Raw genomic sequence first — 12157 nt, 5'->3', positions numbered from 1 at the left:
TTTGATTCTATTTATATGAAGCACACTAATAGAAATGATATTATTAAGGCATCATTAAAATCATATCTATACTTTCCCTATACTTTTCCTATGCTTTTGAATTCTATTAACCAGAATTTTAAGTCAGATGTTCACACTGGTATTTGTGATTAAGATTGACAATTTTTTATATATTTTGGGTATTGATATTGAGGCTATGCTTAGTCACCTGTTCTGGAATGATTTAAATAATATCAGAATTCTCTCCTTCCTGAAAGGAATAATCAATTATATTATACTATCAAATGCTGGGCCATCATGTAGTCACAAAAATTATATTGATGAAAAATTTAAATAATGTGGAAAATGCTTATGCTACAATAATATATTTTTAAAAATCAGGACATAAGTTTGGTTATGTAGTAAGGTCTCAATTATGTAAAAAAATTAAGAACAGAGAAGATTACAATTTTTTAGAAGTCCCCACACTTTCTCTCATTAACATGATCATGAAGAATTGTGTCTTCTGTAATTTCCAAATTTCATAAAATGAATATGAACTGCTTTTATAACTTAATAAAGCTTTTAAAAGAATGGAATGACATTTTTATATATTTTATAAAATATATGAAATGTATCGTTTATATAACATAAAAATATATAGAAGTGCACATATATCTAGATAGATGGAAATGTATATGGTTATTTATACCTATAAGGATAACCCATGTGGATATAGCTTTTTTTATCTTATCTGTTTAATTTACTTAATCTAATAAGTCATTTTTCTAATAAATGAACTGTTTAAAAATAATCAGAAATGAGAAATATTTCTTGGCTCTCACACCTATTTCCTCCTAAAACTAGTCTATTAAAAGAGACTAAAAAATAGGAGTCCCAAATGATAGAACTGAAGGACTTCCAGGTCATCTAAGCTAACTCTTATTTTATAAATGAGAAAATTAAACAGAGTACAAAGATATTAAAGAACACATGCAATTACAGAACTCATAATACCATCAGTAGAAAAGCTATTACCAACACTTCCTGATGGCATATGTCTAAGAGATGATACCAAAATGCATACTCACCATGCCGCTGTAGGAATGACGTAGCAGTATGGCATGTCCATAGAGGAGTGTCCGATGACCGCCACCTTGAGCAGTCTGTGGAGAGAAACGAAAGGGTCGACAAGAAAAAAAAAAAAAGAGTAAGCTTAACAGTCAGTAAGATACTCTTTTTTTTTTTAAAGATTTTATTTATTTATTTGAGAGAGAGAGAATGAGAGAGAGCACATGAGAGGGGGGAGGGTCAGAGGTAAAAGCAGGCTCCCTGCCGAGCAGGGAGCCCGATGCGGGACTCGATCCAGGGACTCCAGGATCAGGACCTGAGCCGAAGGCAGTCACTTAACCAACTGAGCCACCCAGGTACCCGATACTCTCTTGTTATCAAGAAAAAGTTGAATAGGAAAGAACAAAGTAAAACTAAGCAAAGTTCTGTCGAAAGAATATTTAAATTGGAATAAGGCTATCAAGGAAATCTCTACTGTGGGGTTGGCAGTTGATCTGGTCCTCAAAGAAGGATATTGATTTTGGTAACTAGTCATAATTTGTAATTATTTTTTCATGCTTATTTATTGTATTCCCCATTATATTATGATCTGCATTGGGTAGGGACTATGGTACTTTATTCACCATCCTCCCCCAGGTTCCTAGCAAAATGCCTAGCACACAATAAGGATAATTATCTGTTCAATGAATGACTCTTTCTAAAACACAAAATTGATCAAATCATCTCCAGGTTTAAAATTTTCTCATGGCCTCCAACTTTTTTTAAAAAAGAGAGTTTACATTTTTTTATATGAAATAGAGGAAGGCTTCTCAAATTTTAGCAGGCTTACAAATCACCAGGAGAGCTTAGGATAAAGAGTGAGGATACTAATTTGTGTATACTTTAAGAAGTGAAGAAAGCACATTAATATCTAATACTACTATACCTCTTTCCACTTAAAAGATATCCCCCCCCACTATTGTTCCATACAATTTCTAAAAATAACTTTATTTACATGTTATGTTTAAAAGACCTCAAAACCGTTCTTAAAACAGGTAATGGAAAGGTCTTCCAATAAGAAAAACTGCTTTTAAAAAAGGAGAATCACTTTTCTCATACACTGAGAGTAAAAGGGAAAAATCTACTTTGCAAAATCATATTCCTCCTCAGAACGAGGCCCTCTTTAAAAAGTACTTTCATTTTTTTTTTAATATGTTTGATTTAGTGTGGCTAAGAACAATTTTATTCACCTTGTCTGATTTGGATCACTTTGATAGGAGCTTACCTTTTCAAACCAGATGTGGGCTCCAGAGCCATAAAATACTGAACTTGCATAACACTCGACAGTCATACCAATTAAAACAAGATTTTTTAGAAATGAAGGACAAGGCTTTAGATTTAATCCAAAAGCGTTAAGTGCTCCTTTTATTCTAAAGCTTTGCCTATAGAGTTCACATACATATAGTATGTATGTATGTGTGTATACACACACACACACACAAACATGCACACACATACATATATAAATATTCAAATCAGTTAAGCTAACACAGATATTGTAGTGTCATAGTGTCTGAATTTTCTTTCAACTATAGATTTTACACAATTAGACAATCACAGATATTTACACTATAGGTTTCCTCACTACTTAAATACAAACTTATTCCACAGATTTAGTTTTTTTTTTTTCACTTAATAACATGATAAAAGAATATTTACAAATCATTTTACATACCACTGGATCCACAGATTTAGTTTTAATAGAACACCCGTAAAAGTATGCAGATAACCCACAATAAATTAACTTTGTTACCTAAGAGAGCATTTTTTTTTTAAGATTTTATTTATTTGACAGAGAGAGAGAGAGCCAGAGAGAGAGCACAAGCCGGGGGAGTGAGAGAGGGAGAAGCAGGCTTCCCGCGGAGCAGGGAGATCGATGCGGGGCTCAATCCCAGGACCCTGGGATTGTGACCTGAGCCGAAGGCAGACACTTAATGACTAAGCCACCCAGACACCCCTTAAGAGAGCTTTTTAACACAAAGTGAATGCAATTTCTTTCACAGGGTCTACAATACTTTTCCTCTAACTTGTCATTTTAAAAGATACTACTCTAACTGGCTCTGAATCAGAAAAAAAAAAAAAAAATGTGTAATTTCCACTCTTGAGCAGATTGGATAACCTGTTCATTCAACAAACATTTATCAAAAAAAAAAAAAAAATTATGTATGTGAGATGCATCCAAAGATGTACCTTGGTTCTTCTCTGTGTTTTTTTTGATTTGGTCAGTCATGTTAATTTTTTTGGTAATTTGGCCTGCTCCTTGCTTTGATTGAAGTGAGCAAATATTTAGGGACTTCCTTTGCTGTAGGGAACTTCTGGTAGCCACTTCTAGGGTTATACCTTCAAGATTCTACAACATTGTGCCTCGTGTGGACTGTTGGACTCCCCAGAGCAATTTCAATGAAAAAAAGATAATCACTGCTGGGTGATGTATCAGAAGCAGTTGTAATTCAGGACCCTGGAACAAAGGTCCATTTTCCCTTTAGCCCCCCAAACCTAAATCTATAAGTACTCAGCTATATGACGGTATTATGCTATGAGAATCCCACTAGGACCAACTAGATAGGAGATAATCAAGCTCATGGAGCAGGAAGCTCAAGGCTGGCCTGCCTTTCAAGATCACACACAGGAAAAGATAATCTTGGCATTTTTTGAAGTTAACATTTTAACTGTTAACACATGGGTAAAGTAAGCAGAGCTTTCAACTGTCCCAATTCAAAAAAAGTAGAAAATTAAATTTTATGTAAGGTGAATACACTTTCAACTCACACTAATGCCATCTATACTTTAACTAATCCTGCTAATTCTCCAGTAAGTATTCTAGGAAAGAAACACTCTGTCCTATTCATTCAAAAAGTATTTATTCGAAGGCTACTGTCTGAGAGGTATGATAACCTGATGCCAAGGGTATCATGCGTAACAAGCTCACATTATATCTTCTTCCGCATTGAGGATCAACGTTTTCTCTGAAAACCAAAATTATTTATTCACTCAACAATTATATACTGGATCCCATGTAGTTTCCTTCAAATATTTGCACACTAACAGCAAAGAAAATGAAGTTAAAGCATTAACATACAAATAATGGAATGTTTCTTAATGCCTCCAACTACATGATGGATTTTCAGATCCTTTTCGTACAATATTACCTGAAATTGATATGCCCTTGAGGTACATTTCCAAGTGTGACTTAGGCCCCACCTGTCCCTGAAAATGTAGCTGTCAATCCACAGTGCCCCAGCTCTGCCCATTTGCTAGAGCCTGTGCTGTTGGTTAGTGAGCTGGCCCCAGGCAGAACCAGGATCTGGAAGTCAGCCTCTGCTAGCTTCTGGGGTCTCCTATAGATGTGGGGTCTACGTGAAGGAGCTGCTGCTCTCTTAGGGAAAACAACAACAACAAAAACATTAACAACTGTCATCCCCAAACTCTCTCCGAATTTTGGATGCTGGAGAACTAAGCATCAGTTATTAGAAGGTAAATTTGACTTTTTGAAATTATCAGTTAAAAACGTGTTTTTGGTGTGTGTGGGTTTGGCCCCTTACCCCTGAAATAAACTGACAGGGTTAATGATACACAGCAGTGTAAAAAGAACAAGAGCTCATGAGCTGTAAGTGGATAAAAGAGTCCAGAATACATTCAAACACAGTCTAAGCAACACTGCTGTATGTATTCTAAACCAGCCTCGTTTTACACAAATTATCTTAATATCAGTTTAGTATTAATAAGCATTCATACGCCTCTAGCTTGCCAGGATCTTGCCAAAGATGTCCAGTTAGGAGACCCATATTATAACTGAAAGCTCTGATGTAAATGCGTCTACATTTACGTTTATTTAGAACAATATGCAGTCGATGGGCATATAATGTATTCATCTGTTATTCTCTGTGGGAAGGGGGACAAATTGGATCACTGTAACTACATCTGAATTATTACTATTAGAACTTAAAATGTGGGCGCCTGGGTGGCTCAGTTGGTTAAGCGACTGCCTTTGGCTCAGGTCATGATCCTGGAGTCCCGGGATCGAATCCCGCATCGGGCTCCCTGCTCAGCGGGGGGTCTGCTTCTCCCTCTGCCCTCTTCCCTCTCGTGCTCTCTGTCTCTCATTCTCTCTCAAATAAATAAATAAAATCTTTAAAAATAATAAAAATTAAAAAAATAACTTAAAATGTAAGAGCAGAAAAGTATAAAACAAAACTGTAATAGCAATGACTAAGATAAACTAAAGGCGTTTATATGCACATAAAAATTATTGGCACTGTGTTTCTGTGGTTTGGGTTTTTTTTTTTTTTTTAGCTCTGTTCTTTAAATATGTGTGTTATATACTGGCTTATTAACATGTCACTTGTATGGCTGCTTTTAAAACTAATTTACTAATCACATAATATCTAAATATTTTAAGTCTTCTGTTTTTCTAGTCTTTTCTGTACAGAAATGTTATGTTAACAAATAGAGGACATTTCTCATAATTCCAGGCCCTTATTATGCAAACATACTATAGAAATTCTCCATAGCCCTTGACTGCTATGACATAACATGCCATTTTAGAAATAAAACAATGAAATCTTAACAAGAATTTATTACTGCAGGTAATACTTAGCTAAGCTGCCAAAATTTAAAACAACAGACAACAAGGATAAGAAATTTGCATTAGAGAACGTCTTGCATTGTGTTCAGATATTTAAGCAGAGAAGCTTTTCAGTTTACCTTCAAATACTAATAGTAAAACTTGAGAAATGAGTTATTCCAGGGAGGAAAATAGAAAAATATCTCCATGCTTAAGCTTTCAAATCATCTGAGAAAAACACAAATGGGAATGGCTCAAGATCAACCAGAGCCGCAAGGAGTTACGGAGCCTGGTATTCTGGTCGACCTATGGGTCTGCAAGCAGCCGGAGATATTCACAGTCCTGCCATCTTTAATAGTGAACCACACAACAGATTCACAGGATGACTGTAATACTTAATGAGAAATCTGGCTTCAGTGCAAAATAAACATGTCTGACAAAGCCAGTTGAAATGGCACTGGATGGCTTACTGCTGATGGGGTCTTAACCAAAAGCCTCTGAAGTGGGGCAGATCTAAGGTCTATGACAGTATTGATTGACCATTGTGCCAAGAGCAGAAATGGGTTCCCGCCACAAGGAAGCATCTGTCTGGTTCTAGGAGGTTAAATGATGCCTGTCCAGGTATGAAACCCAAAGCAAATCATGATTGAAAGGTGACAGCTGAAGAAAATTCAGCATCTTTTCCCTTTTAAGTGGCTTAAATTACTATAATTTCATGCATATACCCTCTGCTCAGATCCTAACCTTTCCAAGATCATCCAATACAGCTAAGATAATAAACCACTGGGCTTCTGGCTTTGCAGTTAAAAGGAATTAGAGCGTAATTAAATTATTTTAGGTATGCTACCTGGTTTAAATTGATTCTGCACATCATCTTGCTGTTTGCATTGATTTTTATATGAACCTGCTCTCATGAAAGAGCTTGGAACAGAAGTTTCAGGTAACTATTCCATTCACCCTCGTCTATGGGAAAGTAGATATGGCACTGGATAAGGGATTGATGTGATAAAATGGCAAGATGATAAAAGGAGTACAGTAAATGCAGAAGTGGTAAGAAAAACTAAATTTTTCAAACCCAATTTCATTAGCTAGGTATTAATATTTGCATAGGCAGGTTTTACTGCTATTTATACCATTTTCACAATTAAAATGCTTGTTTCACGATGTTTAAGTGGTTAATGATCTCTCCCCCCAATGTTATAATTAGTATCTTCTACTGAAAACTAATAGCTGTAGTTATTTGAAATTTTGGAAAATGTCGTGTCCTTGCTGACAGCTGGCTTCAAAGAAGGCTCTGCTCTGTCATCCCATCCAAACTGTCAAATTCCTAATGTTCATGAAGAGGTCCAGTTGGCAGGACCTCATAATGCTCCTGGTTCAGAGTATTGGAAAATATGAATGATAGACTTAGCTAAGTAACTCCATGCACGGACACGAACACTTTGCTTCCTTTTTTACATGCCACCTTTTTGTTTATTTTTTAAAAGATTTTATTTATTTGAGTCCACCTTTTTAATCTACATCCAGAATTTTGATTTAACAGGTCTCATAGTTTGTATCTTTTTAAATGATATTCCTTTGAATTTTTTAATTATCTTAAGCCTTTGCTAAGTGAATACAGTAAGTTTCTCTATATGTTGTTTCTTGGCTTTTAGAATAAAAAAAATTAAATTTCATGAATGAAATGAGAGATAGAATAGGTACGTAAAAATGAAACCAAAAAAATTTCTAGTTTATGTCTCAAAAGAATGACATTCTGCTCTTCCCCTTCTTTACCTGCATATTTTCTTCAATAACATGACCATGTACTCTACTCTCCTCTTTGAGCTTATCTCCTTTTAAAACCTTTCCATTTTTCTAATTTGGTTAAGAAATGAAAAGGAGTTAAATTATTTTCACTTCTCCCAGAGTAGGTATTTTGATAATAGCTTCTTGGTGCCTCTTCTAATTTCCCAGAGTACAAATCTCCTACTGTATTCATGCAAGACAGCTTAAAAACAAAACAGTCAGTATAATTCCAAGTGAAAAATTCTTTTTTTTTTTTTTTTTTTTTTTTTTTTTTTAAGTAGACTCCACGCCCAATGCAGGGCCCAAGGTGGGGCTCGAACTCACAACCCTGAGATCAAGACCTGAGCTGAGGTCAAGAGTCAGATCCCTAAGCGACTAAGCCACCCAGGTGCTCCCTGCCACAGAGTGAAAACTCTGAAGGAAAGCTGTTGAAAAAAAAATTTATGTTTTAACAGGAGAAATTCCTAACATTGGCTAAATAAAACAATATGTTACAATATGACCCAAGATATCAAACGTCTTTCATTAAGCTGTCAAATCTAAATGCGTGATTTATTTAAATTTACAAGTTCCAAAGTTTGATTTAAATTTTTATTTTTTAAGATTTTTTTTTTTATTTATTTGACAGAGAGATAGACAGAGCCAGAGAGCACAAGCAGAGGGAATGGCAGAGGGAGAGAGAGAGGGAGAGGGAGAAGCAGGCTCTACACTGAGCAGGGAGCCTGATGTGGGGCTCGATCCCAGACCCCTGGGATCATGACCTGAGCCGAAGGCAGATGCTTAACCATCTGAGCCACCCAGGTGCTCCTGATTTAAATTTTAAAAGCTTGAAAATGTGAACAAAAGTGCCATGAATTCAAAAATAAATACATGTAACCAAACTTAAAATGCACAAAGTATTATATACATTAAAAGATGATCCAGTGTCTTACCTTCATCATGAATTTCTGTAGGGGCATAAGGAAAAGAGAGAAAATATTAAATATACATTATTTCAAAGATTTTAAAATATCTCTTATTTATAAAGATTCCACTGTTCAAAATGGAGTTATGTGAACAACAGAAGCATAAAAAACCACATTCACTGTGGTGTCACAAGAAAATTTAGTACCAACTACATGCTAGAGAAAAGGTGTAGCAAGCAAAACTCTCTTTAAAAATGTCTTTACATTAGTTTTTCCTATTTCTGTGAAAACATGCTCCTTTACTTTAATGCCTGATTCAATTTACAACATAGCTAAGCAGAAAAAATAACCAAAGGTAAAATCTCAAAAATTACACTCTGAAAATGCTTTAAATTTTTTTATTTCATTTTTTGCATAAAAATGCCGTGATATAAACAGCAACCCAACAAAGTTTAATAAAAACAGTGCATTAGAAACAGGTAACGTGAATTGTAAACTAAAATGCTGTGATAAGCTGCTCATATTTCATGCAAATTAACAGTAAGCAAGTCCCACACACTACATATTGTGAGATGTGAATTTCAAAGAAAAATCACAAAAACTTTTCTTTTTCCCTTAAAATGACACAGCCTCTTTTCATGATTTACATATATTATAACAGCTCTTTTTTGCTTCTACAAAACATAATATGCACATGGCATTTCTTCATTTTCCTTTAGACCCATAGCGTTTGACTCCCTCTTCTTAAAAGGAGTACACAGATAAGAAAGAGCTAAGAAGGAAAAACGATATTATATTTCCAAACTTAGGGTTAAATTTAGTTGTCACGGCATGTAAGCCCCACAGAGAAAAGATACACATACTTACATTCATTTTAGAGAAAACAGCAAGGGGAAGTTTTCTAAAATAGGTATTTGTAAATACCACAGTAATGTTCCTGAAACATACACGCATAGTAATTTATATATAACTAAATGGCAACTCTACTGTGACTGGGTTTTTTTTTTTATTTTTAATATTATAATTTGGTTAAAGTTTTATTTAAGTAATCTCTACACCCAACCTGGGGCTCAAACTCTCAACCCCGAGATCAAGAGTTGCATGCTCTTCTGACTGAGCCAGCCAGGTGCCCCTGTACTTCTATAATTTTTAAGGAAAAAGTGTAAAGACCCATTTCATTCTTAGCTTTAAAAATATAGGCTGTTTGCTTACACTGTTGTGATATCAATGGTAAATGATATCAGAAAACTTATTTTCCATGATGAAACTGACCAGTCATCCTAAATGTGATCTCTGGTGATATATACTATCACTACCTGAGGAATTAGGAAAAAATCATTTTTCAGCCTTAATTCAAAGAAAAACAAAAACCCAAAATTTTGCTACAGATCACGGTTTATGACAGATACCTTATTCATGAGATTTTTATTTTTTTAATTGATCTAGGTTTTGGAGATTTTTCCTTAAGAAAGTTCTCAGCCAATTTTGTCAGTTATCTAAGGTTAAACTACTTCAGGATTGTAGTAAATAGAAACAAGAACGGTCAGAGCAGTCCCAGGTCTGCTAGTCACAAGTTCTAAGTTGTGTCTCACTTCAAGAAGGGCAAGTCACAGGAGAGAATAATCCAGATATAGGGTAAAAGAGAACAAAAACTGAAAATTAGCAAAGGCCAAAATATCCATCTCTAGAATGAGAAAGAAGAGCAGATGTAATAGACTCACATTATTAAAAGATAATCAAAAACGTGATTTGTGGTGTTACTAACACTAGCTATTTGTACAAATCATCTGTTGGTCCATTTGGCTTAAGTTCTAGCGATAACAAAAGGGTAGGTAAGAAATTCAAAACAGATCATTCAAGGGCAAAAAAGAAAGCAAGATACATTAAAACAAAAAGGATAAATATATTATTTTAATCTCAATATAAACACTGTATGGGTATGATAAAAAGCAACAGAAAAAGTACCAAAAATCCTTTAAACATTGCTGGCAATGATTAAAAAAAAAAAGAAACCCAGGCATAAAGATAAATATTGAAGAGAATAGTTTTGATGTAGGTTAAGAATATCACCTTATGCTTACAAGTTTACACTTATTTCTTTCCCTCATGGAAAGATAATTAGATAAAAGCTAAAATTCTATTAGATGAGATACAGAAGTGCAGGACTATAAACACAATTAAGAGTCCAGGCACCAACATGGATTGACACTGCTTTCTGTCTAAGAAGAGACTGGAGGAGGATGAAACCCAAAGGGGGAGATTTTAGTTCTTCAGGGTGAAATTGCAAGCAGCTATAGCTCAGTGTCCCCGGTTCAGTGTAATTACTTCAGACTGGCAGTTGGATGAAGCTTCGAATGTGAGCAAGAGTTGGAAGCATACCAGGCATTATGCAAAATGAACAGGAACCAGCAAGAGGAATAGTGCTTCTTACGCTTTAACTCCAACAAAGATGGCCCCGGGGATCTAACGGATGGCAAACTGAAGCAGAATAGTCTTTGGTCTAGAAAAGTATGTCATTTGATCTAGCACGTCAGAAAGACCTTAGGGATTTTCTTAGCATATGCAAATGATCATGAGTAGAAAAACAAATCAGATAGCAATACTCCACTCTGAAAATTGTAATCAAACACTGGACATCAAGAGAATGCATAATTACATTCAAACTGTTGCTGGTATAAAGAAACAGTGATTCAGGTGACGTAAAAAGCTCCTCTACCATAATTAGACCTTTCAGTTCAACCTTGAGTTTTTTAAACTGTTATTTCAGTTTTGTGAAATGACAGTTGATTAAAAAAAATTAATACTTCTGTATATGGACCTGTTTCAGAAGTTTTAAAAGAACCTTTATGAAATGCCTTTTTAAAAGTTATATAGATATAGAATTAGCACAAAATAAAAATTTGGGGCCTTGTCGCTAAGGAGAGTTAGCCAATACAACAATCTAAGAGACTAAGGCAAAATTTTGACTCAGGAGTCCTTTTAAAACGAAGTTTCCATTAGGGGGACAGAATGTCCTACCCTGCACACAAGCTATCCATCGAATTTCACCTCATGGGTCACCTTTTCTCTCCATGTCTCAAAATCCTAAAATTTCTCCATAATCTTCCAACTGGTAACCTCTAATTTGTGAGTGAGGATCCATCTGATAAACTTCATTATGTCGAGAAAAAAAAGTTATTTCACCACCAAAGACTTGGGGTTATTGGTGGATGTTTCTTTTTTACTGAAGTCTACCTGACATGCAATGTTATATTATTTTCAGGTGTACAATATATTCATCCGACAATCTATACATTACTCGATGCTCCCCACAGTAAGTATAATCACCATACGTTACTATAATATTGCTGACTATATCCCCTATGTTATGCTATTTCAGTTATTTTATAACTGAAAGTCTGTATCTCTTAATCCCTTTCACCTATTTCACCCACCACCCCACCCCCCCAACCTCCCCTCTGGCCACTAGTTTGTTCTCTGCATTTATGAGTCTATTTCTGGTTTTTGTTATTGTTGTTGTTCGTTCATCTGTTTTGTTTTTCGGATTCCACATATAAGTGAAATGATACAGTATGTATCTTTCTCTGTCTGACTTACTTCACTTATCATAATACCCTCTAGGCCCATCCATATTGGTGGCTGTTTTAAGGTAATAATGTTCCCAACATATTTCAGGGAATGAAAGAAGTTTAAGAGTAAAAACTCCAAGTTCCAAGTGTGTATCAAGATAGACTATCTACTAGGATATATGGTTATACATTTGTAAAAACAAAACTCTCAACTACTTCCCTTATGATGACAACATCGTATG

The 12157-nt window shown here is 35.0% G+C and overlaps 1 protein-coding gene across 1 annotated transcript in view; it reads right to left on the bottom strand.

Moving 5' to 3' along the window:
- RYR2 (ryanodine receptor 2) overlaps positions 1-12157 on the bottom strand; it is a 725313-nt gene that overhangs the window by 419182 nt on the left and 293974 nt on the right. Inside the window, exons 4-5 of the mRNA XM_035008528.1 lie at positions 8374-8388; positions 1071-1145 (exon numbers count right to left, since the gene is read on the bottom strand). Coding sequence (XP_034864419.1) covers positions 1071-1145; positions 8374-8388 — 90 coding nt within the window. The remainder of the gene's footprint in view (positions 1-1070; positions 1146-8373; positions 8389-12157) is intronic.

This window comes from Mirounga leonina, unplaced genomic scaffold (assembly GCF_011800145.1).
Source record: "Mirounga leonina isolate KUSES-001 unplaced genomic scaffold, KU_Mleo_1.0 Mir_152, whole genome shotgun sequence".
NCBI lineage: Eukaryota > Metazoa > Chordata > Mammalia > Carnivora > Phocidae > Mirounga > Mirounga leonina.
This window is presented reverse-complemented; position numbering and strand designations above follow the sequence as displayed.